At 41.2% G+C, this 18,045-nt stretch overlaps 1 protein-coding gene across 1 annotated transcript; it reads right to left on the reverse strand.

The window, feature by feature from the left end:
* Positions 1-496: 496 nt before the first annotated feature.
* Positions 497-17,731, reverse strand: egflam (EGF-like, fibronectin type III and laminin G domains). The gene is made up of 25 exons (XM_028414598.1): positions 17,598-17,731; positions 13,800-13,909; positions 12,770-12,856; positions 12,041-12,067; positions 11,765-11,882; positions 11,539-11,674; positions 9,344-9,510; positions 6,949-7,061; positions 6,623-6,870; positions 5,841-6,022; positions 5,644-5,744; positions 5,471-5,571; positions 5,067-5,211; positions 4,688-4,877; positions 4,192-4,317; positions 3,564-3,807; positions 3,364-3,475; positions 2,860-2,976; positions 2,569-2,749; positions 2,382-2,405; positions 2,157-2,235; positions 1,924-2,067; positions 1,612-1,695; positions 757-860; positions 497-648 (listed from the first exon to the last, which is right to left on the reverse strand). Exons 1-25 carry the CDS (start codon positions 17,701-17,703, stop codon positions 497-499), a joined length of 3,198 nt encoding a protein of 1,065 aa, XP_028270399.1. The 5' UTR covers positions 17,704-17,731.
* Positions 17,732-18,045: the final 314 nt, after the last annotated feature.

Raw genomic sequence — 18,045 nt, forward strand, 5'->3', positions numbered from 1 at the left:
AAGAAGTTTATCTCTGCTAGCCGCTTTAGGTCGGGATCACTTGGTTCTTCCAGCAATCAAAGAAGGATTTACAGTAGAAAAAATAAAGATAAAATTGGAATCACCCCCCTGAAACAAAGTCCTTCAAATGGTTTTTCAAAGACCCTCCTTACCCATAATGCTAAGCTTTCCCGCTCCTTTGACAGAGTACTTGTGCTTTGGAATATCCTTTCATGACCTGTGGCCATTTTAGCTGCAGCCATGAATCAAAAACATTTAAGTACAACTCACAGCTTGGCAGGTCAGAGCTGGATTGATGGCTCTGCACACATAAAAACATTGTTGTCACACAAACATTGTTGGTCTCTTTTCCAGGTTGATTTTAAACCGTGTCAGGTCTGAATGGTACAGTTAACAAGAAAATAAAAATGTATAGATTTGGTGCCAACAAGTCAGTTTCAAGATGACAAATCAGATGTTTCAGTGAGAATGGACGTCGGTGCATTAGAGCCATTCTTTAGTTGGAGCAGGTGTTGATGTTCTTGCCGTCGGCAGCGTCCTCCACCAGTGCTAAGTGATAGTCAGTGGAGAGTGTGAAGTGGGACACACAACCAACCAGGCCTCCAACGTACTGCCTGTTTGTGTGAAGAGCTATCTCCTTCATGCCACCTTCAAGTGAAGAATGAAGAGATGGAGACATCAGAGGGGGTGAATATTCACATGGAGACATTAATGTGGCCATATTTAGTGGCATTACAAGCCGTGTGTCCCACCTACCAACATATAAGGGCCCATTGATATTAAGTTGTCTCATCATTCCAGGCGATCTGCTCGTCTTTGCTCCATAGTCATCTACTGTGAGCTTCCCCGTTTGACCATCCCTGAAGGATAAGAGGTGTCAGCAAACAAGACAAAGATAATGTTAACAAAATAAAGTAAAACTAATGAGGAAGTGTATTCAGTTACAGTCACAATTTAAATAGGGGGTCTTTGTTATAATCATCTAATAATAATAATAATAATAAATTACTTTGCCCCAGCCCCACACATTTGGAAGACACAGCGGGTCCTGAGTCTATTCATTTTAAAGGGAAAAGTCAAAAGCAGCTGTCAAAAAATGTTGGATTAAACAGAGCAGAATGATTCTTTCCACTAATCACATCATACAGGGAGGTTCTGACAGTAAGTATCTACAAACCATTACCACATCTTTCAGTGTTCAGAGAATCTGGTGGAAAATTATTTTAAACCCTCCCAGCACTAAATGTTTATATCAGATTTTACATTGATTGAATAATGTTTAATGAGTAATGAGTGCTTCACATGCAAGTTCCATCCATCGATCTTCTGAACCTGTTTTGTCCTGTAGCACAGGGTCACGGGGGGCTGGAGCCTATCACAGCTATCTGAGGCGGGGAGAGGCAGGCTACACCCTGGGCGGGTTGCCAGTCAATCACAGAGCCATGTAGAATCCCTTTAGCATTTTAATGTCTTTTAGCTAAATGTTTTGGTTTGCTGTTTCACTGATGTGGTTTGCTAACATGCTCATCACTTTGAAAGATCTGTTGGGGACAAGATAGCACATCATCGGCGGTCAGTGTAAAGACAGATGTTTTATGTTTCAGAGATTACCTCACAGCCTTGACTCTGTGCCACTTTCCATCACTGAATGTCCCGTTGACAACAATGTTAGCCACACCGCTGCCCAGGTTATAACTAGAACAATAAAAAGATGCACACAAAGAATTTTACTTCTAGGAAGGAGTCACATTTGTTTGGCAGAGCCCAGATAAGTCTTTTTTTCTGTCTACTGGGAGCTAAACTCTCATGACCAAATTTTCTTCTTAAGTCTGTCCTTTTCTCTGCAAGAAACCATATGATGAGCAGAGCTGAGCAGCGCTTTGGTAAAGATATATCTTTTTCATATGTTAAATAGACAAATACCTGAAGGTTAGAGCACCATCCTGAAGTCCCATGGACAGGAAGTCAGTATTGGCTCTCATTGGACTGTCACCTCTCCAGAGCAACAAGCCATCCTTGGCAGTGCTCTTAAAACGCATGAAGAGGTTTGTCCTGGACCCAGACACTCTGAAAAACATTTCCAAATGCTATTTTATTTCTGCTTGACAAATAGGTGTGACGCATCAATAGTAAACACACTAAATTTCACTGCCAACCTTTTAAGGATATCTCTGTTGTCGTAGGTGAGATAACTTCGGCCAATGAACTGTGGAATCTCTATGGCTTCAGTTACAGCTGGACAGAGGAAATAAAATTCACATCATCACCACAAGGTGGCAGCATATCCACATACCTAGTGTCTACAGTTAAGGTAGAAAACTAAAATGTGATGGCTTTCTAATATAATGAGGGATTATTATGAGGTACAGGTTATAACTTACTGTTCAAACAATAATTCCCACACTCTGTTCAATGAAAGCATTAAAAAACAAAAGACAGGCTTGAGGGAACAAGTTATTTAACATGTTATCACCCCAATAGTTCATATAAAACCATTCTAAATATTTTCTTAAAAAGAGGTCCCATTCATACTATAACAGAGTGAGAACAGTTCGTGATGCCACTGACCTTTCTGGCAGTGCCTCCCGTCATACCCTAGGGGGCAGTCACACTCATATCCATCCCACTTTGGCCTGCAGGTCCCTCCATTGGCACAGGGATTCTGCACACATGGGTGTACAGAATTTGCTACATTAATTCCACCAGCTGAGCCAGAAGTTATAGAGATGGGGCGGTCATTGAGTATTAGCTGGGGGTTTAAAAAGAAAAGACACAGGTGTAAAAATTCTGTCCTGTCATAGCGATCAATAACAATTATTATTCACTGCCTGTGACGCATGTGTTTTATGTTTGACTCACCTTCTGGATGATTCCTGTGAAAGGCTTTTTTACCGCTGCCATGTTCTTGGTTTTATCATATTCAGGGACTCCACCTATATAGAGCGGTGAGCTGCAGTTGATCTGAGTGAAAGCACCCTGAAATGTAAATATGACAAAGAAATAGATCAATTATATCAACCAATCAGAGATCATATAGTTATAAATGAACGTGTACATGAAAGTTAATTGAACATTGAACACGCTCTGCTGGTGAAATACGTCTGGCATAACAATTCATATGTTTGATGAGGGTAAGTGTACTTTCCATTTTTTAATTCATTTTAATCAAGACACAGAAAATGAAGGAAGTGGAAGGAATAGCAAAACACATAAAGTGTTTGACAAGTTTGCCTGTAATTTCTCTTTGGAAAAATGTTCTTTACACAATCCTTTATGAAATGAGTATTTACAGGACACTTTTACTCCAAAATCAAACATGAGTATTCTTCCTGGTTGTTCTGACACTCCAGTATTTGGCAGTACCTCAGAAATTCCCTCCATCGGCCTCTGGCTGTCCACCTGTAGGATGCCACTCTTTGCTGTGCGAGACACTCGAAGCTCATGCCACGACTCAAGGCTGATCTGCTCCTCACTCCTTCAAGCACAGATCATCGCAGATTTTAGCTTAGAGAACATACAAGCAATAGAAACATAAACACAATGTTAAAAGACTTGATTGGCACCTTATGACAGCGCCTCCAGAGCCGCAGTCAAACCTGAACTCTACATATCTGTCCACCAGGTTTATAGCCAGGAAGTCTCCGCTCCCTGCGTCATCGCTGTACAGCAACACCCCATCGGGCATCGACGGCCGAAATGTCACCTCAAACTCCATAAAGGAGAGATAACTCTGAGAGGTCTGGGGCCATGGGATGACAGCGTATGAAAACACGGTTTCATTGAACAGTGGTGAGGACAGAGAAAAACCTGAAAAACAGGCAGGAGTAAAGAAGAAAGATTTGGGCCAGTGGTAAAGAAGACCATTAAGATGATTAAGAGTGAAGAGGAGGAGAAAGAAGAACAAACCGAAGGAGATGAGGGGAAAGGACACGAGGAGGAGGAAAAGAAAGCGGAAGGTTATATTGTGTAAAAGCTGGTCTGACATGCAATCAATCCTTCTGCCTCCATATCCTCATCTAAACCAATTTTCTTTACACTGCTCTTAACTGTTGCGCAATTATCTTAAAAGGGCTATGTGACAATGTGCCGCAGCTAGCGAGTAAGAAGAAAGCAGCTCTTCTAAACTCTTCGTAAATATATGTTATTATAAATGTTCTTTGTGAGGTGAAAATGAAAATACATTTGACTCACTCTCTTCACAAAGCGCTCCCCTGAAGCCCAGCGGGCACAGACAGATGTAGCCATCAGCTCGATTTGCAAAGCAGACTCCGCCGTTGGTGCAGGTGACCAGGTCACACACGCTGTCGCTGCACTCACCTTCGGACAGACAGACTCAGCATAAGATGTATACATATATACAAGTGACAGATAGGTCTGCAGCATCTTAATGAGCCACAGATCATCATGCAACAACAAAGGGTCAGCTGACCATGGTGCCATGACCATCCACCTAAACTCCCAGTAGAAGCAAGGAGGTGGAGCGCTCATCTGTCACTCAAAGCTGTGCATAATTTTAAGTCCTTGTATAAATAAAACAAGGTATAAAATCCTCAAAACTCCAATATTTCTGTGCAGCTATCCAACTAAGCACCAAAACCTGACAGGAGGAAAAACTTATGATTCATTTCCCTCTGACAGCAGCCAAAAGAAAAAAAACATTTATTTACACAAACTCTCTCTTCCTCACCTATATCAGCTCCACTTAGAGCTCTGCCCAGAGGCCAGGGTCTGATGTCGGTCGCCTTGCTGTTGATGGTCAGACTCTGAATGCAGCCAATAAAGCCTCGATTTGTCCCTGTCGCCCTGACCAGCCAATAAGCACTTGGGGATCCGCCCACGTACAGTGGGGACCGAAAAGTGATCTTAGTGTACTGACCCTGAATGAGCGAGATTGAAAGAGAACAACATGTGCGTCATCTGACATCACTGTAAACACACTGATGGATCCTTAGACACATACGTACATTTCTCAAGCAAAAGATGACACAGCCTTTCCTAGTAATAGACATATGGGCATACAAAAGCAATACAAAGATGAAACCCTTCATCTTCTGTCGTATAGTTACCTGTGAGCGTCCTGATATGGGAGTGTCGTTGTCCATCCGGAGCCAGCCACTCATTCCATCTCTGAAGACAGTGACTGTGTGCCAACGGCCAAGAACAATACGACTCTCACTGACTATCTGAGCTGCTCCTGTGCCACAGTTAAACCTGGAGACACAGAAATCCATGTATATCTACTTAAATGTGCAGTGTTTATTTGCAGCTGAAGGTTGACATTATTTTTGCAAAATCGCAAAAAAACACATTCAGCTTTATGTTGACATGTGACAGACAACTTGTGCTGAAGTGTGGTCTTTTTATTTGGCAGGTTGGTGGGTGGCTGCTTTTAAGTTCTTAGCTGAGCCTTTTTCAAAATTTAAAGAGATCAAAACTGGCTGTGCAGAGTGTGAGTCACCGTCCTCCTCACCTGTAGTGAAGCTTGCCTCGAACCAAAGCCAAAGAAGTGAAGTCTCCACGGCCATGTTCGTTCTCTCCGCAGTAGAGGAGCAAGCCGTCTTCTGAATCCGCCTGCAGCAGAGGGTCAAATACATTTTCATAACTGACAAGATGAGTGGTGTAACAGCAACACAGGTGTCTTACCTTGAACTCCAAAGTAATCTGAAAGGTCTGGTAAGAGTTTTTCAAGGGTTCAAATGTCATGTGGGAGTAGCCGAAGAACCGGGGAAAGTTCACTGACACCACTGCAGGAGAACACGGGAGAAAATAATAATAAATGTAAATCTTTATTGTATTTACCGGTACCTCGATCTGATGAAGTGAAACAGAAATGTTTTTACCCTCAGAACACGTGTCCCCTCTTCGGCCCAGGTTACAGTGGCAACGTGAACCTCCACTCTCATAGTCACTGAGACAGAAGCTGTCGGGCGGACACACGGTGTCATCACAGGTCAGGTCGTACACACGGGGAACATCACCTTTCCAAGGGGACATGGTTGGGGTGGTGGTGGTGGTTGACATGCTGAGGTGCATCCAGAGAGGACGGAAGAAAGCAGACTTTAGTCAGTTTCACGTTCTAAAAAATAACTGAGCAGTGATTTAGCTAATAATTATGTTTCTCGTTCAGGTGCAGTTTTGTCACATACAATTTACGGTATTATCAGTTATGTCTTCTGACATTTGATTTTAAATTACCCCCCTTTTCCCCTGAAGGTTCTCTTTGTCCTCTGTGTTTTAGAGACGGAAACCACAAAAAGTGTTCGCAAATATAACAAGATGGTAGTCAGGCCACCCTATACTTGCTCCAGTTAATGACATACTGTACATCGCAGCCAGACTGACAGCCTAAATTGATGTGACATTTCACTGCTCTAGTCACCACCTATATCAAATAATTAAGTGGGAGAGGATGAAAAAAGACAGCTTTTAGGGAGAAGCAGAAAGGCGGGAGAGATGGCAATCTAGCAATCAAAGAGCAAGAGGAAGATCGTTATTAAGCAAAGATCCAAAAGAAAAAACCTTTTGATAGACCTGGAAGCACGTAAAGATATCTAACTACTATATACTCATTCATTGAAACATTTCAACTAAAAATATATTTACGTCTAAAACTGCTTCTCACCTGGTCGTAGTTGTAGGGGCAGCAGTTGTGGCCTCAGGAGTGCTTCTAGGCTCTGTGGTGACTTCGAAAATCAGATCTGTGAAGTCTGGGAGGATGGACGAGGTGGTGGTGGAAACCGGCCTGGCAGTAATGTTGGGAGGGGCCATGGTGTTCATACGATACACAACGTTTCGTCCAGAAGGCGGACCGGAGTGTGAACGGAGCTGAGACTTCCTGTCGTCCTGGCTGATGCCTGGGAATGGTTTCAACTAGGAAATCACAGAGAAAGTGTTGAGGCGTGACGTAGTGTTGCACAAACTAGAAATTTAGCCACCTCTTTAACTTACCTCTTCAATAAAGATATCATAATCAGAGTCATCAATATCAAACCCGTCTTCATCTCTGGTCCTGGAGTCTGTGATGTAACGACCGTAATCGCCGCTACCAACATCTGAGGGACCTGTTACACATGTCAGAGATGAGTGTAACAGCACATGACCATTGGCAATTGCCAACATGGCCACAATCAAAACAAACAACAAACACAGAAGTCCGTACATATATATTTGTGCAATGCTGCAAATGCATTTCATTTTATTTGGACAAATGATGCCATAACACCATATTCAAGTGTAAATTCCTCTACATTACATTTGCAGTATTGACATCATACCAGACAATAATATTTGTTATGATAATATGATGAGCACGATGCAATACAACAATGTACAGTGATGACAGAGTCACGGCAGGAAAGGCTGAAGAACAATGGCTGAAACATTGCTGCTGATTGTAATGGATGTGATCGTATGTCACTGACTGTGATGATGAAACTGATGAAACTTGACAGCAGGAATCCAGTCTACCTGTTAGCCTGTAACCAGGCTGCTGCACCACATACTGAAACGTGTCTCCACCATAAACAACCGCACCATAGGAAGCTCAAAGACAAAGCCAGACAATCATTAGACTGATATGAAACCTCATGTATGTTTTTTAACAGCTACATCATTATTTATTTGCTAATTAGTAAACATTTAGGATAAATATTCATTTTTGTTTACATGTCAGATGTCTTACTAAGAATCATTAGGCATGTTCAACATGACATATCTCCTCCAATCAGCCTGTGAAAGCTTAATCTTAGCTTACATAACAACCCCTCCCTCTCCTGCCCCCACCCCAACCCCAACCCCAACCCCCACCCCTCCATCTTAATTGCATAAACAAATCAAATGCTGGAAGTTGAAGGATGAAAACCATGTGTACTGTTGTGGAGTGAATATATTCAAATATAACAACAAAAGCAAACAAACAAACAAACAAAAACTTGACTTTTAAGCCTGGATGGATGCAAAGATTTAAACTGCTAATTAGCACAGCCTAATAACATTAAATCCTAGAATACCTAGAGCAGGAATACAGGGAGGAGGGTGGGAGAGGGGAGGGTGGGAGAGGGGTGGGTGGGTGTGTGTCCAAAAAACGCTCAGAAAACTAATCTGCTGTTGTGTAACAATCCCTCTCAATCCATACCAGCCTCTTTGTGACCACTCCAAACACTTGAACTGTCACAGAGAGAGCAATGAGAAAAGTATGTCGGTCAGTCAAGCCCACCCCCGCTGTTCACTCAAGCAGTGGTTCATTGTGTGCATGTGCATCTATTAGGAGTGTGTGGATGGGCAGAGAAGGGGTCTGGCATCCCATCCTTAATCCTGTCTGATGAGACTCGGAGGTAACCCGCTTTTATCCCCTGCTGAGAAACCACGCTTCTCTAGCTCTTCGTTTCTGTCAGTCTGCATCTCTGACTGGCTCTGTTTATCCTGTTTCATGTAACTTTCATTGAAATTATACTTAATATTGTCTGTCCTTCTGTCTGTCTTTCTAGTGACGTCTCTCTGTCTCTGAAAGGACCTTGGGGACAAAAAAATGTATTCAGTTCATAACACTTTGTCAGCTACAGTAGCATTGCGTGTGTGGCCGTCAGGTCACAACTTAATGTGATTGGGTTTACATGGCAGTTTAATAACAGTCAAATTTTAGCTATACTCCTAAAGCCTGATATAAAGAAGCAACCACACACACACCATGTACAAATCTGTAGGTGAATGTCTCAATCCATTAGACACTGCTGGATGTATGTGTGTGTCTGTGTGTCTGTCAGGTACACAAGTGCGAATGTTTGTGTGTTTTAATATCAATCATTCCACCCCTCCACCACCAGCAGCTGGCCACATCAAAAATAATAATGTAAATTACATCATCCAAGGCCACAGTGACAAAAACCCACTGACACAGTGCCAGGTGCTGTCCTACATTCAGGAAAATGCCAGGAGACACACTGTACTTTGAGCTTCTGTGTTTCCAGTGAAAATTAAAGAGAATGAATTCTTTCTATCCTCCTGGGTGTTAAAGTCAGTTTCACACACTGGCTTCCTCAAATCAAAAACAAAAGAAAACTACAATCATGCAGGAAAACAATGGTAAGATGTAAAATTATGAACCAACTTTAACAGACTCTGATCAACAGTGTAGAACAGAATAAGGATCTAATAGTCAGCATTTGAAAACCTCCACAGTAACACTGGGGCTTATACACTGTGGTTAAACATTGTTTCATTCCCATGCAAACAAAAGTACACACAGTATGTTTGTGTGGGTGTACTGAAACTAAAGAGTTTGTTTTAAAATGTGGTTTGAATCAGACTAATGAGGTGAGGTGGGGGGCTGCTTTCTTGGCCTTACCCAGAGTGCGCACAGGGTTGTTGATGTGGCTGGGTGGGCTGAGTCCATGTACGTTGACCGCCCTGACAACAAACTGGTACTCCGTCTCTGGTATCAGGCCTTTCAAAACCATAGAGTTGGTCTCTATGGGCTCACGGATGTAGGTCCACTCTGTGTCCATTTCTGGCCTGAAGGACATAATAAACAAAACAAGCTAAATGGATCCTTTATCTATTAGGTAAGTTTGTTGTTTCCCTATCTACATGGAGTTACATAGCAATATACAGGGACAGTATAAACAGCATTTAAAAGAAAGAAGAGATATAAAATATATGTACAAACACAATAGTGTGCAATTAAAAAATTAAACCAGTCAGTGTTAACTATGAAACAAAGATATATATGGTCTTATTGTTTGAGGCAGGAAAGATAAACACTTTTACTTCCCCTCAAACTCAACACAGACTGAGTGCTAGACAAACCGTAATCAACACAATGTGTGGCTGAAATGACACAGATCGTTGCTGTATGTCAGAAATACAATGAAGCTGAGGAGTCCTTTGTCTGTCACGTCACAAAAGCACTGAAAAACAGTTACTAATTATGTTTCTGCCTCTAGAATTTTGTACTTTTAAACTCAAAGTTAGATCAGAGAAAAGTCACAAAAGTAAACGAGTGTGTCATTTCTCATTGCTGCTGATTGGAGCTGGAGCAGTGACTCCAGCTGTTTAACCCAGGAACGAATGCTGGTGGTATACTTCCGGGCCAGATGTTAGAGGGTTCTAGTGGCTTAAGTAATTTAAAAAAAATCCCCAAAATCTTCTTCAGAAAATGTTTGAGAAAAGGGATGTGAGGTTTATCCACCTGCTTTTGTGTCTTTCTGGGGAAAAAAAAAAATCACTAAAATACTAAAAATATGAGCATTTGATTGATTTTTTTGTTGATCCTTTTTTAGGCAGGAAACATTGTTTTCTGATTTAAGCTAAAATAAAGCAGAATGTTGCATTTGTGAACTTTTTTTCTTGCCTCTATATTTCCTGACATATTGTGTAGTGAGCTGACTCCTGGAGCCTGGAGCTACAGCTATCTGTTGAATAGAGTCATCTTCACCAACACTCAATGTCTCTCTTCAGTAAGGCTTCTTTTGATGTGGGAGGGGGTGTGGGTGAGGGGGGGGGGGTGAGTCTGAGATGGTCCTTTTGTGTAGAAAAATGCCCCCACATGCAAAAACAGACACTGATTCATGTCTACTCTGCTTCTGTCTGTCTCTGTCTTTGCTCAGTCACAGTGTGTTAACTCTGCACAAAGAAGGGCCACACCACTGTGTTTTAAGCTCATTTACATCTATTCTTTTTTTTTTACCTATTTTTGTTTGTCTGGAATAATCATTCATCAGACAGCTCTGTGCATATAATGTCTGAGCTCAGCTTCCTTCACATTGTTGACCGTGGACTTGTCTGGACATGGAGGTCTGTTATCACTTGATGTGTGAGGCTGAACACAGATTGGAATTCTTGTGTCAGAACATAAAAGGTTACAGTGACCAGACCAGCAAAGACCTCTTGAAATCTACTATAAAGGACAGCTGTGTTTCTGTGATGCAGCTCTTTGACCATGAGGAAGCCAGATATTATTGATTTTTCCTTTAAATTGAATTTTATAATCACAACAGTTAAACAGACTTTCCTGCAATTTGGCATCAGTGCCATCTTGTACTTCTTATAAAAATGTTTATCAGGGTAAACTGGGTGCTTTTATATCTGAAAGATCAAAAATCTTATTAAATTGTATTCATAAATTTTACAGTGCATGTCTGTGAGGGCAAACAGCCATGGATGTAAAGTTGTATGAATAATGCAGTCAGAGGGTAAGACTCTTGGTTCATCCACTTATGTCCAAAGACAGATGGTTTATCAATAAAGAAAATGAACAGCAATCTGATGAAGCCCATCGGTCTTCCTCCTTCCCTGCACAGCCAAGGCCTTTCATTTAGGCTTGTTATTTCCCTCCATGTCATGGCCACTTCAGACTGCTCCTTGCCAGATAAGTGCCTATACAAGCTGGTTTATTGATGTTTGCAGTATGAGTGTGTTTGCATGCTCAAATGTCATTATCATGCGTGTCAGTGTTAATGAGATTAAAATGAACATTAAATGGCAAATCTTCAAATATCTGTTGTATTTTTTTTTGCAGCTGATCAATCACCTATGACTGACCTGATGTAAGCCACCAGGAAGTGAAGAACAGGAGCACTTCCCTCGCTCTCTCCTTGCTGCCACGACAACGCAAGCTCCGTGTCAGATACAGCCATGACAACAGGCTGAGTGGGGGGTGAAGGGGTCATGCACATTTCTAATGGCAAGAAGAGAGATTGGATTCAGCTGAAGATGTTTCACAACACTATAGAAATAATAGCATGTGCTCTAAAGTGAATATTCTTACCATGTGAAGCAGTGCTGATGTCTCTGGGCATGCTGGGTCTGCCCTCCCCGGCCCAGCCATATGCTCCGACAGTGACTCTGTACTTAGTGTTCACCTTCAGGTTACTAATGTCTACATCCTAACACAACAGGCATAGAAATAGATTTTAAAAAATATGTGGGAGAGAGTGACATATAAGAGAAAAAGTAGCAAGAGAAAAAAGATGACAATTACTAATAATGGATTTTCTCAGGCTAAGAACAGAAATAACATCATATTAAAGAAGGTGTTACTTACAAAGCTTGCTTGTCCATCAAATTGTCCCTTGAAGAAAATAAGAACAAAAATACATTTTGAGGGCATAACAGTTAAAACGGCACAAAGCTGGGACATATATTTAGAGTTAAATGAGGGGAAAAAATCCTTAAAAAATGGCAGAGAAACGTGCTGCAGATAAGAAACCTATTCAAAACATCACAACACATTCTCACACAAAAAAACAACACATTTTGTTGATAATACATCAGACACAACACTTACATTACACTCATGTTACAGTTATGCTAACAAAACATATGGACATATTGCCGACAAATTGTTAGGTTTAAATTACTAACTTAATTACATGATGCCCAATAACATCCAAACATGTGACCCATACAGTTGCAAAGGTCCAAGTAAAGAGTTGGGAGGCAGGGTAATATAGCAGACTTTCCCTCTGGAGTGCATGGGGTAAAGGGTTAGATGAAGACCATCTTAAAACACACACATTTCTAATATTAAACACTCTTTACAAGGGAAACCTTTCCTATCAGCAGGGCCTCATTTTCAGCTATCGTCAAGACGAGTCCCCCCCCCCCCACGAACACATAAAGGGCAGCCAGAAAAAATAAAAATACACACATGAACACATGTTCTGTTTTCAAGGACTGAAATATCAACATGATGTTAGGTATTTTCTGAACATTGCGTACTTGATGTGCTTATTTTTTGTGTGAGGATGTGTTTGACTTTCTACATACTCACAGTGGTCAGCATGTCCAAACTGAGAGGCACCTCCATCAGCGAGGCAGAACCCACAGGACGGCCATTCTTCAACTCTGTGTAGAACACCTGAACGACACACATTAGATGTTAAAACACGGTGTTTCTTTTAGTTATTTAAGAGACAGCAGTGGAAGTTTAAGGCTCACGAATAAGAAACAATATGAGGAAACTGGACTGTTCATGAATTTTCAAAACATTCGCTCAAATGAAGACACACGTTAGTCTGTGAGTTGTGAGGAAGCGAGGTAGTGGACTAATCCTCTTAGCGAAGACATATGGTCAAAAGAGTACACACAGTCATACTGATCCACTGTTTGTTAATGGTTGACTCAAAACAAACACTGAAAGGACTAAAGGAAGGAAGGAACAAAGGAAGGAGTAAAGGAAGGATCAGAGAAACTGGGTATAAAACACATAAGCATTACATGTCATCAATCAACAATTATCACTCTGATTCTTTATTCATTATGGTTTTATTATGGTCCGGAAAAAAAAGCAAACCCCACTTTAGTGTTTGAAGTGCACCCTGAGTGGAGTGGAGCAAAGCATCTATTGACAAGGCGTTAAATCAAGATTTGTGACCACATGTTCCACAGCTATATTGCACCTGAAAAGGTATAAATTTGCCACTGAAAGGGTTCCATAAGAAATTTCAAAATATAAATCTAGCCCTCAAGGCCATCCTGCTGGACAGTTTGTTTGAAAGGCACTTTACAAGCAGGAAATAAAAAGGTGGGGGAGGGGGGCACTCATGTCAGCATCTCGTGAAGGAAGTGGACACTCAGAAAAAAGAGACGAAATTTAATTTGTCACAGAGTTGTTTTTTTTACGTTTGCCAGGCTGAAAACCTTTCTTTGTGTAATGGAAAGGAGAATATATGAGGCCGTGTGTTGTGCCTACGGTCTGTACAGCTAAACATTTCACCTGGTTTTTAAAGGGTCGACATGGCAGCAAATGCATGCAACTGTTGCTCTGACACTTTCTGCAGAATTTAGATACCTGCACGTACCTTGTATCCGGTGATGGTGCTAACATGTCGCCGGGGCATCTTCCATCGTACACTGAAGGCGGTGCAGTTGATTGTCTCCAGCTGGATGTCCAATGGTGGACTCAGGCGATCTGGTTTTAAATAAACACAGACATCATCAGTGATGAATAGAACAAGTGTAATTGTGGTTATAGAAAAGTCTGGTATTGCAAGTCTTATTAAATATACTGATACTCATCATTCAGCAATGACGTTCTGATCCGAACCGAGAGACAGTTCAATTTTTTTACAGATGAAAAAAAGATGACATGACCTGTAACTTGATGAACTGGCTTATAATATAAACTGACTTCAGATATCATCATTTCCATGGCTCTGAGTGCTTCTGTGACACTTCAAGGATTTGTAATTGCACTTTTAGTGTCCAGCCTGGGCCTGAAAAGACTTCAAGAGGTTCTTACTGGAGCAAGAAAGAGAAATAGATATAGAGCTGTAGATCATGATGACCTGCTGTATATGCATCACCAGGCCTCGGCAGAGCAGACAAGCACCCTCACACCCTCATACTAACACCCTTCATATCATAATATTTATACATAGGGGATGACAGCTACCCAAAAGCAGAAAATGTTTTTTTTTTTTTAATCTATGTGACAAAGGGCAAACTTCACTGGTAGACTGACGTGGGAATCAGACAAAAGTAAATATAGCAAAGAGCTCAGTAAATTTAAATCTCATGTAGCTACAGCACTGCTCGTTTCCACTTTCTCGTCTTTATTTCCTGCCACTGCTCTCTTCTTCTTCTCCTTCCTTAGACGACCTCTCTCCTGTCCTCTTCAATCCTCTCCTGTCTCCGTCTCCCCTCCTTTCTCGTACCCTTTTCCCTGCACTTCCATCTGAGTGGGTAATGCAATATGTCAGCTGAATTCCCCCATCATCCACAACTCCCGAGGGGTGTGGCCCAGCAGCAGATGCACGGGTGACTTGATTTTTACAGAATTAGAACAGATAGAGAGGGATCTTCTAAAACATCATCTGTATGTCCGTCAATGTAACTTAAAGTGGGTTGAGAAATTTTTCTTTGGAACGCTGAGAATTGGTACTCTTATCAAAACATGTAACCCCACAGTGACAAATTAATACAGTGGCTACTTCAGCTGCTGACGCTACTAGTGGAGAGGTGCAACCCACGAGGAGAGACAAAACTCTGTGGAAAAACAGAAAGTGCCATCATTTTGGACTGAAAACCATAAAGCTCTCTTTTTGTCTGAGTATATTGAATGCATTTTTATAGGGGTCAAGGGTCACGACTTCTTTCTCTATGGAGAGCTAGGATTACCAAAAACATGTTAGCATATTGGGCTAAATCCCCTAGCAATCCACATGCTCACTTATAGCACAAATATTTAACAAACTGAATTGAATATTGTTGTGACACTTGACTTTGAAACAGGTGACTTACAGTATCAGTATATGATAAAGTGTCACTTCATTTTGGTCTATATTCAGTCAGGAAAAACTATAAAGTTACAGGATGTAGATACATGTGACTTAAGCTTGCAGAGTGTCAGCAGATGGATTATGAAAATAAAGTGTCACCTATAAACCCACTGTGTGATATAAACAAGAGCTTTCGGATCATTTTACGATTTTCAGTGCTTTTGACAGTTTAATACAGCTGAGCTGCTCCCATAATTCTTGCTCTCACTTGAACAACAATTATCCCATTTTCTATTCTGAATGTCTTTTTCTGTCCTGAATAAAATACCTGTGCTGTCACCCTGATTCAGCATCTGTACTTTCACAGGCAGTCATGTAAAAATGGTGCTTTTTCCCCATCTGTGACTCACCTAAAAGTGTGCAGCACATGCACAAAGGTGCCAATTCTATTAATAATTCCATGGCTTATTCTGACAGGGTATACAGCTGTCAAATTCTTGAAAAGCAAAAAAAAAAAAAACCTTAGGGAGGGACATCATTGTTTTAACCCTTTCCTCAATCAAACCAGCTTTGTTATTTAGGGCTGATGTGATGCATCTGGACATGGAGCTCTGTTCTCATCCTCCCCTCCCTTTAGAACAAAGCCCCAAAGACCTCAGAACCAAATACAAAGTACAAATGTCACTGGCAGTCATAAAGACAGAACTACAGCTGTCCTCTGTATGGCAGTCTAAACTACAGCGAGTGTACCGCACTGACAGACAGATGTAAAAGTCAGCCCGTTATAGCCTGTGGCTCAGAGAGTGAGGAGAAGGAGAAATACAACAGTCAGTGAGTGACAGTCACAGAAAGAGGAAGTGATGGAGAGTGAGGAAAAAGTAGAAAGAGGGGAAGAAAGTGGGACGGAACAGCAAAGAAAAATGGCGAGAGAGATAGAGCAGAGTGTGAGGAGAGTCAGCCACCAGAGAGTCTGATCATTATTCAGTAGAAGCCAAAAGTATCTGGACAGTTTTGTTCTCTTTGACTTGTTCACATTAATAATAAACATCAGATACTACATTAAAGTGTCAACACTCAACTTGAATGTGAGTGGTTCCACAGTAAAAAATGTAACCAGGGTTTACCAATTCAAACTTAATTTGACAGATACACTTTAGGTAAAAGCCTGTGCAGTCAAAGTGTTTTTGTGTTTTAGACTCAGACAGTTCTTCTTCTTCTTCCCAGGCTCTTGTTTGTTGTGGAGGTTCTCTGATTTCAGCCTCATCTTCAGTGTTCAGTGTGTGTTTGGATGTAGGTCTCATTGAGTTTGTGTGACTGACCAGCTGAAGACCATAAAAAAAGCTCTTTGGTTGCTTTGCTTTTAGGATTGTTGTGCTCAAATCATAACACAATCGCTGCCATTTGTTGACAGATGAGATAGAAAGCTTTGGCCCATGGGCTGTTGCTGTTTTTTTTCCTCTCCACACACTCCACTTTTCATCATTTTTGATAGAGTTTCGTTCAATACAACTTTGTTCCACCAGTTTCTTTCTCTTTGATTTTGCAAACTGCAGCCTTTCAGTTTGTGGCTTGTGGCGACTCATCTGAAGGTCCAAGTCATTTTATGATTGTTGACAGAAAGAACATGTTCACCTTCAGTTCGTCCATCAGATTTGTTTGGATCAACTTTTCTTTTTTTCCCCTAAACATCTGAATTTGTAAAAGGTTGCATGGTTCGGCACACCAGGCACCACCATGGAAGACTCCTGCCTGTTGGAGCTCCATTATCTTCATCATGTGCACATTGGCAACAACAGCATCTCAATGCTAACATTCAGCTATTATTCAATACTCTGAGAAATGTGTCAACTCTTTTATGCATGAGCCACTGGTGACATGCAGCTACCCTAAAAACTTGCAGTTTGTGCACTGTGTTAACAGTACTGTGTCTGACAGATGGTTCTCTCAGTAGACCCCAAAAAGCCAGCTGAAATTAAAGCTAACACTTTAATGCAGTTTCCATTACTTTAGCTTGAATTAAATTCCGTGTGTCAATATCTAAATATTAACGTCTGGACTGAATCAGTTCAAATGAAAGTTACTGTGGAGTATTTGTGGCTCATCAATTGTTAAAAAAAAAAAAAGGCAAGCAGAGGGATGTTGGATTATGATGATAAAATCATATTTTTTAATTAAATATATTAATATTTTATTTAGTTTTACCTAAAAAATAGTTTGTAGCAAGAACAATTGAGGAGTGAATAATTGCAATTATTATAAGAAATCAATAATAACTCAGTCAAACATGACCTGAACTACAGCCACAGAGGGCTTAAAGCTACATTAATATTATAATTGCATGAGATTATCACTATACTGGCGGAATTTTATTGAACTTACCAGATCTCCGAACATTTGATCTTCTTGCACAAAAGCAAACGCTGGCTGCGCAAAGTGCAAAGAAAAGCAAGTATAACAGACGTCCCTCTTTACATGTAGAATCCATGTCTTCTTTCGGTCGTAAACTTTAAAACAGTCAAATGTTCATTTTATCATGTGACTGTAAACGTAACCAATCGCTTCGCTGATAAAAGTTTTCTCAAATACAAACAGGTTTTTCATCCGAAAGACCCGCAGGACGTGCCCGAGAGGAAAGGGCAGCTACGGGGTTGACACTGATTAGATTACAGTCTGCAAAAGATCAGTGGGACGGACACAGTAACGGACAGACAGCCGGCCGCCGGGCTGCCCGGATAGGCGCTCTTGATGAGACGACGGACCCTTGGTTTTGTCTGGACTCTTCACGCGTTACGCGCAATCTTTAACAACACAACTGAAAGGTGGCCAC

The sequence above is a fragment of the Parambassis ranga genome, chromosome 9 (genome assembly GCF_900634625.1).
Source record: "Parambassis ranga chromosome 9, fParRan2.1, whole genome shotgun sequence".
NCBI lineage: Eukaryota > Metazoa > Chordata > Actinopteri > Ambassidae > Parambassis > Parambassis ranga.